This window comes from Sinohyriopsis cumingii, chromosome 4 (genome assembly GCF_028554795.1).
Source record: "Sinohyriopsis cumingii isolate HCF-2022 chromosome 4, ASM2855479v2, whole genome shotgun sequence".
Taxonomy (NCBI): Eukaryota; Metazoa; Mollusca; class Bivalvia; order Unionida; family Unionidae; genus Sinohyriopsis; species Sinohyriopsis cumingii.
This window is the reverse complement of record NC_142964.1, coordinates 132,547,103-132,570,512: the sequence shown is the minus strand read 5'-3', so window position 1 is coordinate 132,570,512 and position 23,410 is coordinate 132,547,103. Positions and strand designations below refer to the sequence as shown.

Here is a 23,410-nt window from a genome sequence, read left to right as displayed (position 1 = left end):
AAATTTCAAAACAGTCCAAGGAGTAGTTTAGAAGTAGCAATAAACATTTGACAATAGATGGATGGATGACTGATGGACGTGCAAGAGACTATCCTATCCTACAAGCTGTTCTAGTAAATCTAGCATGGATGAATCTCTGATTATGAACACTAATGCTTAACCAATTAAAGCTGAGCATAAAATGTAGGCCAAAGAGACTTCTGGTTTAAGGCATGCAGTATTAACAGATGTATCAAATTATTAAAGTTTCATGACTGGAACATAAAACAGCAGCCAAATTAATTTTTAGTAAAATATTTAAACCAAGTCACTAAAGCACAAATGCATGTCACAGACATATCTGGAAACGAACACACTCACCAGGTTTCATGATTCTGTGTTGGATAGTATGCATGTAACATTCCAAAAATGTGTGTGGTTGACAAGCTAATGCAAAAAACTGAATACCAGTAAAATTTAAAGTATACATCAGGATGAGTGTCTTGCTGCAAGAGTATGATAGGAACAGATGTGCAAGGGTGTGATAGGAACAGAGATGTGCAAGTGTGTGATAGAACAGAGATGCACCTCAATTTCAGGATTCTACCATGAACAGGACACAAGAAGTTGTCAATCATAACAATTTAACCCAAGTGAAACCCAATATGAGCCATAATGACCTACAACTGCAGTCAAGGTGTTCATCAATATGTATGCCAAAGTTTTAAGATTCAATATATGACAGTATGTATACAGCAGTGTTCATCAATATGCATGCCAAAGTTTTAAGATTCAATACATGACATATGTATACAACATAGTGTTCATCAATATGCATGCCAAAGTTTTAAGATATCAATATGCATGCCAAAGTTTTAAGATTCAATATATGACAGTATGTATACAGCATAGTGTTCATCAATATGCATCCCAAAGTTTTAAGATTCAATACATGACAGTATGTATACAGCATAGTGTTCATCAATATGCATCCCAAAGTTTTAAGATTCAATACATGACAGTATGTATACAGCATAGTGTTCATAGTGTTCATCAATATGCATGCCAAAGTTTTAAGATTCAATATATGACAGTATGTATACAACATAGTGTTCATCAATATGCATCCCAAAGTTTTAAGATTCAATATATGACAGTATGTATACAGCATAGTGTTCATCAATATGCATCCCAAAGTTTTAAGATTCAATACATGACAGTATGTATACAGCATAGTGTTCATCAATATGCATCCCAAAGTTTTAAGATTCAATATATGACAGTATGTATACAGCATAGTGTTCATCAATATGCATGCCAAAGTTTTAAGATTCAATACATGACAGTATGTATACAACATAGTGTTCATCAATATGCATCCCAAAGTTTTAAGATTCATTATATGACAGTATGTATACAGCATAGTGTTCACCAATATGCATCCCAAAGTTTTAAGATTCATTATATGACAGTATGTATACAGCATAGTGTTCACCAATATGCATCCCAAAGTTTTAAGATTTAAAAAATGACAGTATGTATACAGCATAGTGTTCATCAATATGCATCCCCAAGTTTTAAGATTCAATATATGACAGTATGTATACAGTAGTGTTCATCAATATGCATCCCCAAGTTTTAAGATTCAGTATATGACAGTATGTATATAGCATAGTGTTCATCAATATGCATGCCAAAGTTTTAAGATTCAATACATGACAGTATGTATACAGCATATTGTTCATCAATATGCATCCCAAAGTTTTAAGATTCAGTATATGACAGTATGTATACAGCAGTGTTCATCAATATGCATCCCAAAGTTTTAAGATTCAGTATATGACAGTATGTATACAGCAGTGTTCATCAATATGCATCCCCAAGTTTTAAGATTCAGTATATGACAGTATGTATACAGCAGTGTTCATCAATATGCATCCCCAAGTTTTAAGATTCAGTATATGACAGTATGTATACAGTAGTGTTCATCAATATGCATCCCCAAGTTTTAAGATTCAGTATATGACAGTATGTATACAGCAGTGTTCATCAATATGCATCCCAAGTTTTAAGATTCAATATATGGCAGTATGTATACAGCATAGTGTTCATCAATATGCATCCCAAAGTTTTAAGATTCAATATATGACAGTATGTATACAGCAGTGTTCATCAATATGCATCCCAAGTTTTAAGATTCAATATATGGCAGTATGTATACAGCATAGTGTTCATCAATATGCATCCCAAAGTTTTAAGATTCAATATATGACAGTATGTATACAGCAGTGTTCATCAATATGCATCCCAAGTTTTAAGATTCAATATATGGCAGTATGTATACAGCATAGTGTTCATCAATATGCATCCCAAAGTTTTAAGATTCAATATATGGCAGTATGTATACAGCATAGTGTTCATCAATATGCATCCCACAGTTTTAAGATTCAATATATGACAGTATGTATACAGCAGTGTTCATCAATATGCATCCCAAGTTTTAAGATTCAATATATGGCAGTATGTATACAGCATAGTGTTCATCAATATGCATCCCAAAGTTTTAAGATTCAATATATGGCAGTATGTATACAGCATAGTGTTCATCAATATGCATCCCAAAGTTTTAAGATTCAATATATGACAGTATGTATACAGCATAGTGTTCATCAATATGCATCCCAAAGTTTTAAGATTCAATATATGGCAGTATGTATACAGCAGCATTCATCAATATGCATCCCAAAGTTTTAAGATTCAATATATGACAGTATGTATACAGCATAGTGTTCATCAATATGCATCCCAAAGTTTTAAGATTCAGTATATGACAGTATGTATACAGCATAGTGTTCATCAATATGCATCCCAAAGTTTTAAGATTAATATATGACAGTATGTATACAGCAGTGTTCATCAATATGCATCCCAAGTTTTAAGATTCAATATATGGCAGTATGTATACAGCATAGTGTTCATCAATATGCATCCCCAAGTTTTAAGATTCAATATATGGCAGTATGTATACAGCATAGCGTTCATCAATATGCATCCCAAAGTTTTAAGATTCAATATATGGCAGTATGTATACAGCATAGTGTTCATCAATATGCATCCCAAAGTTTTAAGATTCAATATATGACAGTATGTATACAGCATAGTGTTCATCAATATGCATCCCAAAGTTTTAAGATTCAATATATGGCAGTATGTATACAGCAGCATTCATCAATATGCATCCCAAAGTTTTAAGATTCAATATATGACAGTATGTATACAGCATAGTGTTCATCAATATGCATCCCAAAGTTTTAAGATTAATATATGACAGTATGTATACAGCAGTGTTCATCAATATGCATCCCAAGTTTTAAGATTCAATATATGGCAGTATGTATACAGCATAGTGTTCATCAATATGCATCCCAAAGTTTTAAGATTCAGTATATGACAGTATGTATACAGCATAGTGTTCATCAATATGCATCCCAAAGTTTTAAGATTAATATATGACAGTATGTATACAGCAGTGTTCATCAATATGCATCCCAAGTTTTAAGATTCAATATATGGCAGTATGTATACAGCATAGTGTTCATCAATATGCATCCCCAAGTTTTAAGATTCAATATATGACAGTATGTATACAGCATAGTGTTCATCAATATGCATGCCAAAGTTTTAAGATTAATATATGACAGTATGTATACAGCAGTGTTCATCAATATGCATCCCCAAGTTTTAAGATTCAATATATGGCAGTATGTATACAGCATAGTGTTCATCAATATGCATCCCCAAGTTTTAAGATTCAATATATGACAGTATGTATATAGCATTCCCAAGACCTATGTTGTCATGATCTAAATGCAAAAATTAACCTCAATCAGTAAATTGGAATAATGGTCACAGTGACCTTTTTCGGTATGGGTCTAATGGGTATACAATCATCAAGTTTATTGATTATAGCATGAACTGTAATCAATTATATGCAAAATGTCTCACAGTAATCTACTTTTAAGAAAGTGTAATTCTCAAGATTTTTTTGCTCACCATGTTTCATGTATACAAGTATTATAGATTTATCCATGCTAGACCTATATACATTTTATACTACTCAGAAGGGAACAGTATTTGTATCTATAAGAACCTAAACCAGTAAAATGTGAAATGTTGGTCAGTGATCTTCCTTTTGCAGCAGGGCTGGTGCAAGCAGTATGCTATATATATATACAATGTGTAATGCTATATATATATATATGGTATGTGTATTTAATGTATATGCAATGTGTAATGCTCTATATATGCTATGTGTATGCAATGTGCAAGCAGTATACTTGCTCAGAGTGTCATTTTCAGACGGGTGCCAAATCAGAAAATGGGTGTACAAAAATCAGACAAGGGGGATAAAAAAAAAACCTTTTGTCTTCATATGAAAATCCGTTTATTTGGTCAAAACTTGAAAATTTTAAGAGCTTTCTTATCAGCAAATATTTCAATGATTGGAGGGGTGGTGGTGGTAAAATGTCTTTTGCATAGGGTGCTGTATTGCCTCGTGCTTGGGCTGCTTCTCGGCAAGGGTGTGGGGTACGAACTGAGATACATACAGTCATCTTGTTTTGATGCTTCTAGCAGAATGGAGCTTGACATATCAACTTATAACAAACAAAATTAACCAAACTCAGTGAAGCATGAAATACAGATCGCTGAACGCAAAATTTTTATAAAGAATATACAGTATACGTGCATGTGCAAAAAGCTTTCCCCCCTCCTCAGGGTTTAGTTGCTATGACACCCACTCCAAACTGTCCTTAAGGACCTAGGATGGTTGACAGTCAGTGTACATATGAATTTGCTTTCGAATGTGCAGATGCCCACAGTAATACAATAGCCGACCTCTACTTCATAGAGATGAGCTAAAAACTGGATGAACAAGATACAATATTTTATCTTTTATTATTCAATGTAGCATATTTATTCACACTTCAGTGAATGAACATGATGGACTAATTATGTCTAGCATAAACTTATTTACTCCAAATGAAATATACATCATGAAATCATCTCTTCATTCCTCAAATTATATGCTCGCTACGTAAATACTTCCCTCATGCATACCACAAATGCATATAAAATTCACAATGCAACCAAAAAGTTGTAAAGAACATCTGAATGTTCATTAAACAAAATAAATATTAAAATTCTATATGCTAGTTTAGTTTGCTACCTGAACTGAAATAATTTTCTCAGATGATACATCTGTATAATGGTAAGAAATCTCAAATCGTTGTTAGAACAAAATAAAATAAACTAATTTAGGACAGATGAATAGTAAAATGCATGTTAAGATGATTCTATACAAAAGAACATGTGCTATCAAAATATTAAAGTTCAGTCTTCTTCTTCTTGCCATTTCTGTTGTATCCCTTCAGTTCATTTGTTGATTCTTTAGCCAAGAACTTGAGAAACTCATCAATCTCCCGTCCACCCTGATGGAAACAAGAAAATGTACTTTTCTAATATCAACATGCATATTTCTCCTAATTAACAAGAAAGGTGCAACGTTAAATTTTAACATTAACCTCTGAAAATAATAAAATCTGGAAATACAAGCCACCTTAATGAACTGCTAAACTTGGAAACTTGTCCTAATTTCTTAGCTTTACACAAACCCCAAGTTGCAAAGTAAGTTTTGTTATCCCCCCACCCCCCCCCGACTTTACAACTTTGGTAATTCTTTGGTGGAAATCAGAATGCTTTACTGCTCAAACATATTTTCAGGAATAAAACAAGAGATCTGTTTGTCCCTCCATTTTTGGTAACTTCACAGTATTGAAACTATCACAGAATTTCAACAGAAACCTCAACCACACCAAATTTAGTGATAAATATTTTCTAATGCATCTTAGTTATCATATTTGCAACATAAATGCATAACAAACATCTGTCTTGTCTCTGACTCAATATGCCATTAATAGTAGATCTCTGACTCACATGCCAAGTTTGGTTAAGAGTATAATAAAGTTATAAAATTGAAGTTATTCTTTAGATATGGGTTTGATACTCATTTGCATTATACTTACTTACAGACAAAAACAACGCATCAACACCATTTTCATTTAAGAACATCTAAATATTGCAATAAGTATTTCAGTAAAAATCTTGTGCTCCCTATGACTATCTGTTTAGGCACAGCCATATGGTTTGCATCACAGGTTTTCAATGTTTTGCAAGTTCAGATGGTATGTCAATACAATGAACCTTCCTAGTTAAGTAGTTATAACACTATTTTCATAATGGTCACTACTGGCACAATGTTGGATGATACCATTTTGATTTGGGGCAAAGTACACGCCATAAAGTCTTTAGTCAAAATGGCTGTCATTGTCATATATGATGGTTGAGAAGTTCCATTTTCATTTAGGACCAAAGTAACCTCAGTACAATGTTGTACTTCATATTTCAGTTCTGGACTAGCAATAACAACCTGCAAATTGACAATGCATGCCAAATATGCTATTTGGGATGTTAGGTCAAGGAAGAACCTGGGAAAACACCATGAAGAACCACTGACCCATGAGAAGCTAGTCAAACAAGCTCTTGTCTTTGACCAGCGAAGATGAAAATTAGCACAAAATAGGCCATGAATGGGAGGCCATGAATGGGAAACCCTTACTTGTAGCAATATGCACATACAAGGGACTGAACATGGAACCATAAGGTTGCAAAACATTTGCTTAAGACTGGGAGAAAACTCCATCAGCCAACAATCATAACCAAACTAGTAAACTTTAAACATTTAGAAACAACCTAGATCAACTTCACCACCCATAATACGAGTCTTTACGGTCTACTAACGTGCATATATTTAAAAAAATTGCCTTGCTTCCCTGCCACTCCCTATTTGTGTAAAGAGCTATACTCCCTTCATCCTTGGCAAACTGTGAAATCATTTCTAGCCAAAGAATGAATTGCAATCATCTGGGCTCTTATATCGGAAAATAAGGCAAAAGATCTATGTTTAGTTGTACACACAAAGGTAGGAATTAAAGAGAATACAAAAAGGCGACTTCCTTGGATTTTTACGTTTCCAATTCATACAAAGGAAAGATTTTAAAAGTATGATATCACAAATGTCTAATTTTGATCAAATATAACTGTTAAGGAATGGCCATCAGTATCACCCCCATCTCAACATGCTAAGTTTCATACTGATCTGATACTGTCAATGGAAAACTAATTGATCAAAATATATGGTCTGAACACCAGAGGCCCATAAATGTGGACTGGACTTAATTATATGATCTGTTTTATTAACAAGATTTCCAAATGTTAAGTATCAAATTAAAATCAATGCCATCAATCACATACTACAGTAACAAAAATGAAGGAATTTCTACAAATACACAATGGTCTTGGATTCTAGCAACCGCTACTGAAACTAAGAATTTATAGCCATTTGCATTCCTACCAATCGACCCATATGTTCAGTTTTAAAACTGTACTAACCAGTGTGCTATACAGTCCATAAAGGGCATGGTTTAAATACCACCACAGTTTTAAGACCATATCAGAGACATGGAGTAAAAGTGCCATATGTCTAAGCTATCAATGACAATGGCATGAGAAATTGATTTCATATTAATACAATTTTTATACAGAATACTTACATTGTATTTCTGAGGATTTTTCTTATTTCCCCTTGGAGCAAAATAAATGGTTGGGAAACTGAAACAGAATTGAGATACATACTAGAAATGTTGAAACTTTAGGAAAATGACAGGTACTGAAGAAAAAAAAAATGATGCACATATAATATTGTACAATATGCAGTTGCTGACAAGACCGGACCATCTGCAAACTACATCTGCCTTGATCTATGTTGCTTGGCCTCCACTTGTAAGCAAGTATATATAGCATCCACACCAGAAATAATGGACTAAGAACAAATTTCAGCCCAGCTTTACCGTCACCAAAAAAATATTACAAAACAACCTGCATTCTTGAAATGCAAATATCCATACATTATTACAATATATAAGTCAAAAAAATATGGCACAGAATTCGTAGTCATAAAATAACTGTGGCACCTGTATTTCCTGAAATAGGAAACAAATCTGGTGCTTGTGTCATATGCAGTCAACAACAGTGATGTAGAGGATATCCATTTTTTTGAGCGGATAGAAGCAAATGTTCCACACGTAGAAACATAAATTTAAGGTACAAACCTTGGATCTGTATGGATACTTTCTCCATTCTGTGCCAAATGATTAATGGCGAATTCATTGATAAAACGTTCCAAACGTTTACAATTTTAGGATAGTGACTATATAAATTTAGACTAAATACAATGCTTGAAATTGTCCATTTTTCAAATTAACAACTATTTTCATAAGAAAATGAAGAGATTTATATATTTTTGTTTGCACATTTTTTGTGTAGATTAATACAGTGAAAACACAGCTGGGGTGGGAGTAGTGCTGAAACCTGACAGACTTCAGCGCATACTATCATTAATTAATCAAAATAAATTTTAATGGCTGTGCATTTTCTTGGTTTCCATTCGTGTTTATTTCTGAAATCACGTGAAGTTTTGTGCAGTGGCAAGACTGGAGTCTTTAGTAGTAGACATTGCACAATAATCAATGCCTGGTACCTCCTTTATTTTTAGACAGGATTTTGACCATCATAATAGTTAACACCACTTAACGAGTCTTATTACTTCATTTAATCCAGAGTATTTCTCAAATTGTTGAGCACAAAAGGCATTAAACACTATGGGCAACAAAAGATGTGAAATAGCAACAGGTCATGAAAATTCAGTCACTGATAATTTGTATAAATCTAGCAAAGAACTAATTCTAGCTGATACTCATGAAATCTACTTTTTGTTGTTTGGGACATTTTTAGATATTTTTGATGCCTTCTACCCAGTTACATAGTGGTATACTAGCAGGTCAACAGTCTTGACACATTTTAAGATCTGTTCATTCTGATGGGAAGAGTGTATGTGATCTGGATTTTTAACGTAGCTTTAACAATTTTTCAGTCATATCGCTACAATGTCTGCAGTGTGACAGTTTACAGTGTCTAGCACTGGGGCATCATGCAACAGACGTGTAGCACGATGTCCCACCCAGTCACATTATCCTGACACCAGTCCTAACACTAACCTCTTAATGCTCAGCACCAAGCGAGGTAGATATTAGTACCATTTTTATAAACCTTTGGTATGACTGGGTTGGGGTTCAAACCCACGACCTCCCACATCTGAAGCAGATGCTCTAACCACTAGGCCATCGAAGTGGTCTGATGGGAAGAGAAAGGGAGAGATGCACAAAAGAACATTTTACTACAGGTTTTAATAAAATACACAACTGCACATATACTTTTGAAATGGAAAAAGAAAGTAGATCCAAAAGTGAGATCACTGTGGCAACATTTTTTACCACTGATATATTTCAATATCTCTGTATGAAATATATAAAACTTGCTATATTTAATTGATAAATAGAAATTTAAGTTTAAAAAAAATACTTTAAGGAAAATATTTACAACATTAGCAGGTTTTTATTAATTTTTGCAATTGGGTATCATAATTTAATGCACTCATAATGCCCAAGTTCAGTAAGAGAGCAGTAATTGGCATTCAAATTACTAAAAAAACATTAACTACATCCATCTGAAATCACACAGATACTAAGAATGAAATAATTATGAAATTATTCCTCACTGTTATGATACAACATTGGATAATCTTTATATAATCTCAGTTTCAGTTTGATCCTGCAAGGAAAATTATGTGGTGACCTAATTCACAATTCAAGTCATAAAAAGACAGCACCAGTAGAATATCCAACAGCAAAACCTTGAATATCTGAAAATACCTACATTAAACAATGACATATTTGCTACTAATTTATGACAACCTGATGTAAAAAGCATGTCATTTTGTTTGGTAGATGACAGGGAAGTATGCCAACTTTCCTCACAACTGTCTATCTTGCAATGTATATTTGATTTTGGTTGACCTTGGTCAGCAATTGTGGGCATAGGACTACATGGCTACTCTAATCTTTTGAGGGATTTTTTGGTCAAAAAAATTACATAGTTAATACCTGTCTCAGATTTTAGATCATATTTTAAGACCATTATTAGTTGGAGGGAAATATGCTGACATATGTGGAGTTCAAGGTCTGGCTTTATTGAAAAATAAGAATGTTCTAGAAGCAAGATTTTTATCAATTTAAAATGGAAAATGACCCTTGTCCTGGTTGTCATTGTTTCTTAGCTTTTTACATACATGTTATTTACTTCATATATATGTCAGGAATTCACATTTTTGTTCTCAAAATACAATTTGTTTACTAAAGTTTTATCCCATGATCCTGAAACATTGAGTTGTCAAGACTGATACTCACCCTGATACTTCATATGGCTTGGGTACATCATTAGCTGTGGCATCCATCTTGGCAATGGTAATCTCTGGTTCATCTTTCAACTGTAAGCAGGTGTAGTTAATACAAATTAGAAATTTTTAAGGTTTGTTGACATAAAAACAATAAGAAATCCATATCACATAAATTCCTGGAACCATACAAATATGCTCATTATTTAGAACATTTTCCTAGGAAAAATGGTAAACAAGAGAGGTCTCAATACAGATTCCATTCATAAAGTATCATTAAAACATGCGAGCTTGAATTCTTAGTTTTATTTGATATGTCATCTTCAATGTCAAATGACAGATTATGGAAATGAATCCGTATGGCATATTACTTTGCTAATTTAAATAACTTGAAATGCATGAGCAATATAACAATTATTTTTTAAATTGATTTACCTTTACACAGTGGGAGTACAATGATTTTTCAATATGCAATGATTTTTTGATGACATGTGCTAATGATGGTTATAGTATGGACCATGTACCACAGCAATCCACTAAAAACTGCAATAGTAGCCGCATTCACAGAATTCCAGCATATTTTGCATCCAGGTTAAAAAAGGGGAAATAATTCTTACAAGCATCTCGCCAACATGCACCGAAAGAAGATGACCAAAATATGTACAGAGTTTGACAGCAATCCAAAAACATGAGTCCGCCCCAAAAACAGATGCTCTGCTGGTTGAAGCAAAGAAATGAAGTTAACTATGATTGGATCACATTGATTTTACTTATATAGCTATATCCAGATACATTCTAAAGATAAAGACATGATTAACAATCGAACTGAAGTCATCCAAGATTATGAGGATAAGTCTATATACATGTGGATAGTGCTTTTTATCAAACCCATACATCTTGACAACATAACCAAATATTGAAATATGACCCCCAGAGACACACAAAGCTACCAAAAGATGTGAGATGACCTCATTGATATGGAGTATCTCACTCATTATAAAACTTTCTCCAAGATCTGAATACAAGCATATATTCCTAATTTGATAAAAATGATCAGAATTCCAGCCTGCAGAGTGGTAAGTGGGTAATACAATCAGCTGCAATATCACCTCATTAATATGAACAGATGTCCATCATTATTTGAACTTGTCTGAGATTCAGACGATATAAACCATTTTAGGTCTCACTGAAATCGAATCAGAAAGGAGTCCAAAGTGGTAACAAGCAATTTTTTCAAATGGATGCAGAGGCCCAGATGGATGCAGGGCCATACCATACATTTGTATGGCCTTGCAACTTTGCAAGCTAGTTAAACAAATGACAGACTGCAGAAAACAAGCTACGTTTTGCCTGCTTTCTGCTCACCAAGACCAAACAACAAAAACATAGAAGGGTAAAAAAATTGGTTAATTTCAATATCTATCATAACTGTTAAATATGGTCACCAATGTAGAATATGCACAACTTCCAAAAATACAGACCTTCACAACACAAAATTGCTGTTACAAAAAAAACCCGTCTTGTTAAATGTAATAAAATCTCAGATCCAACAGGAGTGCATTCTTCAACACTGATGATGAAGGACTCTAGCACATGTCAAACAGCAGATAATGAAAGTCTTCCAGATCCTTGAACAATAAACCCTTCACAGAATAATACAGCCACAAACAAGATATCTATTTGTCTCATTACAGTGGTTTATGGTGTATTCAATATTTCCATACCTTTTCAGCCAGTTCCTTGTATTTTGGTTCTAAGGACTTGCAATGTCCACACCATGGGGCATAAAACTCTATCAAAACATCTTTTTCTTCATTATTAACTATTTCATCAAAGTTTTTGGCAACTGCCACCTGGAAATAAAACAAAGAGATGAATATTGTGCCATAATTCCATCAAGCATATTAAGCGTATGTTTGGTAACTAATGTTTACAGAGCTCAACCTACCATATTGCTTGTGAATTATTATCGTATTCTCGCATCAATGAAACATCTGGAAAAATGATAATTGATGAGACAATTCCTAAACTAGTTAAGTCTGTGCTCAACCTACATTAAATAACAGACAAATAGAGTTCAAAGTTCCATAACTGTCCCATCTCTAAAACAATTACCTCTTGCATTGTTACATTCCAACTTTTCTTTCTCTTCATTTTGCCTATCATTAACAGCCACCTCGATTACACACAAAATTATTACAGCCCATTGGTAGTTACTTAGAAGTCTTGCATATCAAAAACTGAGACCAGCACAAAAAATAATTTCCTATAATTAGATAATGCCAGTCTAAATCCAATGTGACCCTCATGCTAGTAAAACCATTGCAGATGAAGTGGTCTCTATCATTAGGACTCACATTTATTTAAATGTATGAAACGGGAAACAAAAGCTTCACACAAATACTAGCAAGGGAAGTGATGTAAAATGGTCTGGTTGTAATGCCTTAGAGTTTTGTCAGCACAGATTACATCTCTAGTTTCCTAACTCGACACTTGTGTCCAGTAACATCCAAATCTAATTTAGCAATTTTATGATAGCCATCACCATTCTAATTAAAGCTATCAAAACATATACAAGTTAACATTAAGCTTTTATCAGAATGGAGTCAAGACATCAGAATTTAATATCAAACTTGATATTGTATGGTGTAAATTCCCTTCACTTCTGTTAAATGATTCTAATTTTCAGCCAAGTTATGGTCCAATGGCAAGAGTTTTGTTAAGAGTCGGGACTGATGTGGATCAAAATTTCACTCTTTGGGAACTCAAGTGGACTCCATCTCAAAGACAAACTCTTGTACATTTACAAAGGATTGATGTTCTAGTATTGCTATAGAATCACATTAGTACACATAACCTCATGCAAACAATGTCACTGGAGTCCTAGTAACACAACTAAACAACCTCTGCAACACTGACCTCTAACCATTCAAATCACCCAATTCCACTTCTCATGTGTGATAAATCTGATAAAAGCATGTGCAAAGAAACAAAACAGCTCCTTCATCCTGTTCTTTAAAATGTATCTCAAATAAGTAAACAGCAATTCACCTGAGACTTTAACCTTTGAGGTCTGGACAGATTATCCACAAGGATAAACCAGTTACAGAGGCAAATCTGTTTAAGCCTAAAGCAGAGATGCCAACCATAGTAAATAAGGTCAGATAACTCTTGCGAATAAATAATTTGAGCACAGCTAAACCTACCGAAATGACCCAGGAACAGCTATCCCATGATAACGTGAGCAAATCTTGGCAATGCAAAAAAACATAATAATAAAAAAAAAAACACAAAAAATAAACAAGTCCACCATGTGCAAAATGCAATCTCCTCAATAAGTCTAAAAGTGTGTGTCAATGTGAACATTAAGGCACATATACTCAAATGAAATTAAATAGTATTCTATTATTGTATACCGATATAGTTTAACCAAGTCTATTCAATCCTGATTGCTTAATGCCCTGCACATGAAAAGCCATAAATTCTGAATAAAAATTATTGATCACTATGGACTTCATACAATGGTGTACAATGTACAATGGTCGTGGGGTACCAAACTGTCAAGAAAAGAGGATGTCTGGTCTATTAGAACAGGTAAGAGTGGCTGGGTACTTAACTGTCAAGAAAAGTGGATGTCTATAATAGGTAAGAGTGGCTGTTTTTTTGTTGTTTTTGTTTTGACACGCTGCTTTCATTGTGACATCACAGCATTTGAATTTGTTCTGATCAGACATTTTGGTTGACCCCATCCAAAATTGTACATCGACTTTAACACCAATTTTGCATTATTTCTCTGTGTGTATATAAATGATCTTCCCATGTATATGGATGTTTGAGTATCAAAATTCTGTGAATAACTGCCATTAAATTCTTGCGTAATCAAAGTCTAGAAAATTACTGAAATATTCAGCACTAAATGCCTAGAAAAATTGATTTGTACTACAGATTTTGTCATGCTAAGAAAATCTTCAGCGTCAGCATTCTTCAAGAAAATTTTATCTGTGGCATCCATTTAGTGTCAGATTCAACTTGAGATGAGGCATAATACCCTAAAAAGGCCAGGTTAATACAGGTGACCCAACAGGGTGTCTCACTGGCCAAATAAGTGTGTGTGTGTGAGTTTCACAATGCCTTTATCAATCTGTTTTCTTGATTTCTGCATACATAAAACATTTTCTGAATGCCAGAAATAGTTTGCTTTGATTGGACCACAGATTTTTCTGATCAAATCTGAGAAAACAGCATATCCATAGATACATGTCAAAAGCATTTTCTGTTTTCCTCAAAATATGCTATTAACTTGTCAGTGACACTGAACTTTGTTCCCCCCACTTCAGAAGCAAAATTTATATCCCATGGCAACATATCTTTACTCCAGCACAAGTCAGCTCCGTCATGTTAATAGTAGATAGCAATGCCAGATTAATATGACTACTTGGCATAAATTTGAATCACTATATGATCGTAACTTTCAAACTCCCTGACCTCAAGATTTTTGAACATTCTTAACCCATGATTAAAAGTCTGATAATTGATGATCCCCCCATGAAAATGGGAGATGCTGGCCTTTAAAAACCTTTTAAACAAACCTCTGCATCAGAAGGCTAGTTGGTCATATCTACCATGTCTTGCCTTTAGGTGAGTCAAAAATGAGTCTGTACAGAAATACCAATGTGGCAAGAGTCAACTAGAGCCGTTCACAATGGATGCATTATAAAGGGACATGGTCTCAATAAAAGGAACATTAAATAGGTAACAGTAGGCATTTTGGGGCCATGAAATACAAGAATCAATGGTAAAGTTGTGCTACAAAAACAAGCATATAAGGCCAATCAGGGTAAATAACTCTTGTAAATGTCATTGAACAATAAGAAAAAATTGTTCCAGCAATATACTTGCATGTCAAAATTTAGCAAAGTTGTACTTCAGAAACCAAAGTCAGGAAAATGAGCAATACCAGCACAACTTCTGCATATGATGAAAATCTAACTCATTCAAGATGTGATCATAACAGAGTTGCATGCCAAATTTGGTTCAAATTCAACATTCCTTGGAAAATTCAGACTGAAGAAATCAAACTTCGATAGCTGGGCAATCATGGAGACATAATTCCTCTAGACCATTAAGGCTCAACTCTCTTCAGGTCTTGTCAATATCAAGTCGGATACCATCAGACAAAATGCAGTAATTGCAAGTAAAGCCATCTCGTGAAACCTAAAGTGACAACAGATGGTCAGATCAAAATGCTATTACTACTGGGCTCTAGCAACTTCAGTGAACATGGCCCTAACAATAGTTCTAAAAGTAATAACCATATCTGCAAAAGTCAGACCACTATTGGAGAGATATCTCCATCTCATGAACAAAACAATTGTAAAAATTGAAGTCGGCATTAATGCAAATGTAATCTTAGCTTCTACTGCATGAATAGGAGAAAATATTTTGTACTTGTGACAATTTGAAATTGTAGGCATTATACTGTGGCAATCATGAAGGAATCGTAGTTGTTAGGCAACAAGTTACTGCTGTTATTATGAAACACTCGCATGTTGCCATCAAGTGGTCAGTGGTCCATTGTTAATTATACAGGTGTAAATATTTCACAGCTATGTAGATTTCATGATCTATTAAATGAATTTAAGCACAATTTATTATACTACTAGTTCTGTCAAAGAAACTATTTTTGAGATGAAATAATTTGATTTCAATTTTGTTTTCTTTGTACCTTGACAGGTTCATCATTTGGTGATGGAACTGGCTCCGATTTCAAGTAGGGTTCTAGTTTGTCATCTAGCATATCATTTACAAACTTCTCCAGATTCTCAATACTGTAATAATAATAATAATAATAATGATAAAAACAAGAATTAAAACAATGGCAAAAGATTTAGTCAGAACCAATATTTCAGTTATCGTTGACCATTCAACTCCTTTCTGCAAGCAGGTCTTAGACAATATGATGATAGCAATCAATGAATCAACAGATAGCATTTAAGGAACTAATGTGTGTGTGATTTGGATTTTTAACGTAGCTTTAACAATTTTTCAATCTTATCGCTACGATGTCTGCAGTGTGGCAGTTTATAGCGATGTCTAGCACTGGATCATCATGTCGCAGGATGTCCCACCCAGTCACATTATCCTGACACTAGGAGACCAGTCCTAACATAACCTCTTAATGCTAAGCGCCAAGCGAAGCAGATGTTAGTACCATTTTGGTGAGTCTTTCGTGTGACTCAGCCAGGGATTGAACCCACAACCTCCCGCATCCTAGGCAGACACTCTAACTACTAGGCCTTCAGAGAAATTAATGATGGTAATCACTAATTACAACAGATATAGCCTTTAAGGAACTGATGATAAACACAACCATAATTGAAAATATTCTGCATTATTGTTACTTTTTATATCAGTCAGAGGTGGAGAAAAAAATCTAACCATTTTTTCAGCACAAATACAGTAGCAATGATTTGCATGCAAAATTACATTGTATCTTCCTTTTCAGGATAAAGCTGTATTAATCAAACTTTGGTAACAGCTCACTTCTTTTAATCTCTTCAATTTGTTCCATGAAGCTTTGCATCAGATTTCAGAGATATTTTCTTCCATATAACAAATGCACATTAGTATCCACTAAAAACACTGGTTCTGCAGAACCAAGTTGTACCTATAAACAGCATTCTAACAAATACAATCCTGTTAGTTCACGTAACACAAGAGTTCTAGCTAATCATGGTACAAACTTCAGGCATAAAGTAATACAGTTACAGTTGAACACACACAGTGAGATGGAAAAGCCGCAACTGTCCAAAATATTTGACACAAAATTAAAAATTGATGAAAGTGCGATCATGGTCAGAAATTGAAACATGATGACAAAAGATGTTCTCAAAATCAGGCAATATTTTAGCAAATCTAGCCAGAGGCATAATCAGTTAGAAAATTTTGGTTTTTGAATGAATATCAAAACTAAAATAGAGCTATTAGTGGCAAGTGCATCACAAAGTGCCATAAACAAACTACCATTGGAAGATGGGCATTTAGCAACCATGAACCTTCTATATGATGTGGAATGTTCAGTAACCAGTTCCTCCAATGATTTTTCAGTATAAGCAATATTCCATGTAAAAGTGATAAACTGATCACCAAAGGCCACAACTCTGCACAAAATGGTGCAGACAAGAGAAAACCTATGAAAAGCACACCTAGATCTAAGAGATAATGGTCTGAATTACAGGGGTTTGTTACAAAGAAAATTAGGTGTCTAACCTGTAACAATATAACATAAGGGTAAGATCCTGAGGTTGTTCGGATCTTACCTTTCGGTCAATGGTGAAATCCAAGACTATCCGAATGCAAACGGCACTGTCAGAGACAAGTACTAGTCCAGACGTCAAAATCAGTGAACAATTATTGCATTTTCTCCAATATGTCACACAATGAACAAAGTGTGTCAATCTGTTTTCAAAACAACTATTCTTGATTACAACTGGCTTAAGTTGGAAATTAGCAGACAATTAGGATAAACTAGCAGGCTTGGAACTACCGAGGGGTGCAAACTCTTGTCTTCCATTGCGTTATATTGTTACAGGTTAGACTCATTTTCTTTGTGATGAATCCCTGTGGTCTGAATGGATGGACAGAAAATGTGACAAACTACTGGGCCATTTCATCTCGTCTACAGACATAACCAAACAGTGCATTTCCATTTTCTCACTGCAACAAAATTAAATTAAAATCAAGACTTGTAGGATCATAAATGACATGACATGTGAATGCTACAGTTTTATATTTCTAATGAAAAAAAAGTGAATCCAGTTCAATAATTAACCAATCTGACAATGATTTGTCCCAACAAGAATGCACTGGTGGCTCGTTGATTAGCACACCTGACTTGTGACCAGAAGCATGTTCAGAATGCACATTGCCAAATAGGGAAATTAGGGGCAAGAGGGTGAAAAATTAGTGCTTTTATTGACAAATTAGGGACACTTGCCTCAAAGAAAAATTTCATGTGGATGCCAGAAGAATGATAAAATCATTGGAAAATATATTTCTTTGAAGAAATTGAAATTTGTTTCTGAATGTCATCTCAAATTATCTGTCACAAATCATAAAAGACTTGAAAGGACTGAAAATACTTGTATGGCTTCAAGTTCCCCCAATGGTTCTTTTTGTTTAAATTTGGGGAAGGTGGGAGAAGTCCATACACGTGTATTATATGGATATTCAATGACTGGATAATCCATGTTCTGCTGTAACAAGCCTATCAAATCATCAAATAATAGATTTAGAAATGCAAATTAGATTCTAATAAGGAGAAAATTACTCACGAGAATTCACCAGACATAATAAACTTTCTCTCTTTTGCATCTCTGGCAGTAACAACTGGCTTATCACCCCGGACATCATTGAGGCCAAACTCCCCAAGTTCATAGCTCATATCTTTGCTGTTGCTGATGGCAAAATAAACTTCTTTCCCTGCATCCTGGAACTTCTTTGCCACTTTCATTACCCTTTAAGTTTATAAAAACAAATTAAACTTTTGGAATAACCTTCCATGTTAGCTGTTAGGAAATGGAAAAGTCTGAATTTGCTCATCAGTAAACTCCATTATAGTTTTGTTTACTGTTATGATCAAATTTAGTTATGACTCATAAACAATAATATTTATCTACAATTTTTTTTAACTAGAAAGAATGCAGGTATGATGCATTAGGGTCTAATAGGTATGATGCATTAGGGTCTAAAAGCCCATCAACACAATAATGGCTACATAATGAAATTAAATATCCAAAATGTAAATAAAAAGAACACAAACATTTGGAAGATAACTAGAATTGTCAGATAAAAGGCCCAAGAAATCGCACCTAACTAAAATCCAAATGCAAAAGTAATTGACAAGATATATGGTCAACAAGATATCTGGTAAATAGAATGGTTTTGTCCAAAATATCTGGTCCATAACATGCCTTTGTCCAAGATATCTGGTCAATATGACGCTTTCAGTCACGATTTTATCTAATGCTCTTGACAGCTGTTCCATTTAAACATGCATGGTATCCAGGTAAGGTAGATTTTTAAAATAAATCAGGTGCTCTAAATATTCCGACACAAAATTCTAAATTGCATCTACAAGTTGGGAAAGCCGATTGAAGTGCCTTCCAATGGTTCCACAGGTTTTACTATAATAACCCTATCTAAATGTTTCAAAAGCAACTATTTCAATGCTTTTCTGTATGTTTCATCTTCTGTATTTTTCATGGCACATCAACACTAGATGTTCAGCTCTTATTCCAAACTGCAGTCTGACAAAGTTGTATAAAGGAGTTTCTAGTTTTTTTTAATAAGTGTTGCCATTTTTAATATTACACTGACATCACTGGTATAATAATGAAAGCCCATTTAGCTTTTGAGAAGACAGATTAAACATTTTTTCATTTTTTCAAACAGTGGCCATCACTGATGGAAGATCAGTATAATTTATACAAGCTTGAAAGCCTTTCGTGCAAAGATACTTCTGGACAATTTCTGCCGATCAGCTGAGAAGTCATTTACAGTTCCTTTTTTTCACAGCCTTATTTTAAATTAGTCATCATCATTTGGATGCATTTTAAAGTTCTCTTTTCCACGATGCTTTCCATCAAATTTGGTTAAAGTCAGTGGTATGGGGTATAATGTAGTCATACAACACTGCAATTATGCACATTTGCAAGCAATACATCGGTTCATATCTACCATTTTTTAAAGACACAACAGCATTTCTTATAGCTTGAAGGTCATGGTCTTCGCCGGACTTTATCACAGTTCAAAACGGACGGATGTACCATCAGTGTTCTTTGCTATGACAAATCCATAGATACTCGAGTCAAATGACCAAAACCACCTAATCATTACACTCAAGTGAAAGTTGCAACTGACTGACTGCTTGATATTGATGCAGCCTGGCAGTAGGCTGTACTATTTCACATGGATTTACAAGTAGACAAACACCAGATAGATACTGAAATAGGTTCTGATCGTTGAAACACCCTTCAACAAACCAATTCCAGAACCACCAGAACGACCAATGTCTGAAATTGTGGTTAATGTAAATATGCAATAATTCCAATGTTGAATGCACAGGTGAGCACAGACCCCAAACCAACAGCATACTAACACAGATGCTGATTTTTCAAACTAGAACAGCCAGGAACATGAAGTACAAGATTCAGCAATAAATCAAGCTAAATAATTTAAAAATTAAAAGTTTCAGATAAAAAGATGAATTATGAAAGAATTACTAGTTAATAACAGATAATGACTAAAACTGAATAGCAGCCAGAACCTGGAACAGAAAATTCATGGCAAAATGCTCTTCTTATCATTAGAAAACCAAGTCTTAATTACAGTGAAACTGGCTTACTACCTTTTTGCATAACCATATATTATCAAGAATGCTTATACAATGATATTAACACAAGGAACTTAGCTGACTCCTGTTTATAGTCTTCCCAAACTACAAAGTGCCATTCATATATATATATATATATATATATATATATATATACATACATACATACATACTACTTCCAACTGCTTCTATAAACAATTGCATCAATGGAAAAAGAAAACTTATAGAGATGCCATTATATTTACCTCCCTTAAATATGCCAGGTCACTTTTTTCCACTCTTAGATACTATCAGTTTAGTCTGTTGGTATATGGTTCAAGAAAACTAATTTTTTCACCAATATGGAAGGGCTCGATTTGGGAGGTCAAGTTAATACAGGTAAAAATACTCACAGGATAGAATCATTGAAGCAGCTTATTAGTCTAATAGTTCATTAACACTAATTGTAATGTGCGTTTTCACAAATATCAAACATTTACACTAACCTGTTTCTCCAGTAGTTTGTTCCCTTTTCATTCTTCACATAGTCCACGTCATAATATGCCACAACAAGAGGTTTCTTAAACTTTTCAGCATTGCCCTGGGAACGCTCAGGACACAGACCAAAGCTGCCAAAGAAGTAAATAAACTACAGTAAACAACAAATTAAAATGAAACTATTAGTGATGGGCATATTATCAGAAAGGGGCAATTTTAACTGCAGAAGAGGAATGATGAGCAGACAAGTCATACAATGCACATAAAGTTCAACAAGAGAATGTTTTACCCAATTCCATGAGAATATTTTTGATGGTTCTCGAGGTATAATGATTGCAAACATTTCAAGATTTGTACTCGAATATGTTGAATGGTTCTTTAGCTATTCTGGTAACAAGTAAACACCCCATGTGAAGATCATCACAACTCTATTTTTCAATGTAGACTTGACAAAACCAATTAAAGTCACATCAATGGTTTCATGAGACACTACACACCAAACCACACCAGAATTATTAAATGGTGTGTGTCTGATTTGCATTTTTAATGTAGCTTTAACAATATTTCAGTCATATCGCTGCAATGTCTGCAGTTTATAGTGATGTCTAGCACTGGGACATCATGTCACAGGATGTCCCAACCAGTCACATTATCCTGAGACCAGGCCGACCAGTCCTAACACTAACCTCGTAATGCTGAGTGCCAAGCGAGGAAGCTGTTAGTACCATTTCTGTAAGTCTTTGGTATGACTCAACCGGGGATCGAACCCATGACCTCCCGCATCCGCGGCAGACGCTCTAACCACTAGGCCACCAGAGCAGTTTGTATTAAATGGTGTTTGGTTCAAACTTCTGATTATCTCCATATGAACCATCTGCAATCTATCAATAAGCCAACCCTTGAAAACAAAACATCTGAGAATAGGTGAAATGCAGACTGCAAATAAGTGCTGAAGACATGCTACGCAAGTGATGTCCATGAAACCACTCTTTTAAATTTTTAATATGGTGCAATATTTTATATCATTGGAGGAATACAAAATCCTCAAGAGGAAATCTCATTTCAGACATTTGCTTTTACTTACTCTGATACTTGTCTGGTTAACAACAAAAATTCAAAACTGAACAGTATACACATCATATAGCCAAATCTATAAACATCATACAAAACAGCCCTGGTATTGTCAGTGACAGCAAGTGGTAGATTATTCTGACAAATGTTTTCAAAAACCATTTCTGCAGTTTTATCTGATAGATCATTTCAATCACAAAAAATGTGCTTTGGAATAGAGCCACTGCCAGGACTCTCCTGTGAAAATGTATATCTCACTTTGTAGCAGTCATGTATCCCTCTCAATGTTATTGTCCACTGCAAGCTATCTTAATACCAGTCCAGTCATAGCCAACTAATGACCTGATGGGTTCATGTAAATAGTACATTAAACAGCATCAGTGGGGTGCACCTAACTGTTGTGATTATGATAATTTTCTTTTTCTATTTTCTAAAGCAATTAACAATAACCTTCTAAAGATATGTAAGCTCAGTTTTAAATTTTTTTTTTCCTTTATCTCCTTACGGAGAAGAAAGCTGTGGCAGCTCAGATAATACATCATTAGTCTTGTAAGACTGCAGGTCTGATACTTACATAGGCCAGCACAGGCTGGTTGCTTCTGTTTCCTTGGGAAAGGCACTTAGTTCCATTTCTTCGCCATGATATAGTCGATAATAATTCATAGAAAATAATTGCACAAATTAAATCAAATATGTATGCAAATACCTTTGATGACTTATGTTCTGCTGAATGATTCTGTATTGTGTCATGTGGTACATACATGCCATCAAATGTAAAGATAAGTAACCACTCTGATTCATCATTTCATCTTGGGCTTAGTATTTAAGTAATGGCCAGTTTCATATCTTGACTGAACTGAAGAGGGGGAGGCCATAATAAATAAAGTGCCTTTTTCCTCTGTCATACATATGCATGTCATGTGTGTGTGATTTGGAATTTTTAAGTAGCTCTATAAAAAAAAATCAGTCGTATCACTATGATGTCTGCATTGTAGCAGTTTACAGTGATGTCTAGCACCGGGGTATCATGCCGCGGACATGTAGCATGATGTCCCACCCAGTCATTATCCTGACACCAGGCC

General features: G+C 34.4%; 1 protein-coding gene across 1 annotated transcript in view; it reads right to left on the bottom strand.

The window, feature by feature from the left end:
- Positions 1–4,918: 4,918 nt before the first annotated feature.
- LOC149802112 (protein disulfide-isomerase A3-like) overlaps positions 4,919–23,410 on the bottom strand; it is a 33,050-nt gene continuing 14,558 nt past the window's right edge. The window contains exons 7-13 of the mRNA XM_089956505.1: positions 21,266–21,388; positions 18,721–18,903; positions 16,113–16,215; positions 12,112–12,240; positions 10,401–10,480; positions 7,650–7,707; positions 4,919–5,468 (exon numbers count right to left, since the gene is read on the bottom strand). Coding sequence (XP_089812631.1) covers positions 5,364–5,468; positions 7,650–7,707; positions 10,401–10,480; positions 12,112–12,240; positions 16,113–16,215; positions 18,721–18,903; positions 21,266–21,388 — 781 coding nt within the window. The 3' untranslated portion in view covers positions 4,919–5,363. The remainder of the gene's footprint in view (positions 5,469–7,649; positions 7,708–10,400; positions 10,481–12,111; positions 12,241–16,112; positions 16,216–18,720; positions 18,904–21,265; positions 21,389–23,410) is intronic.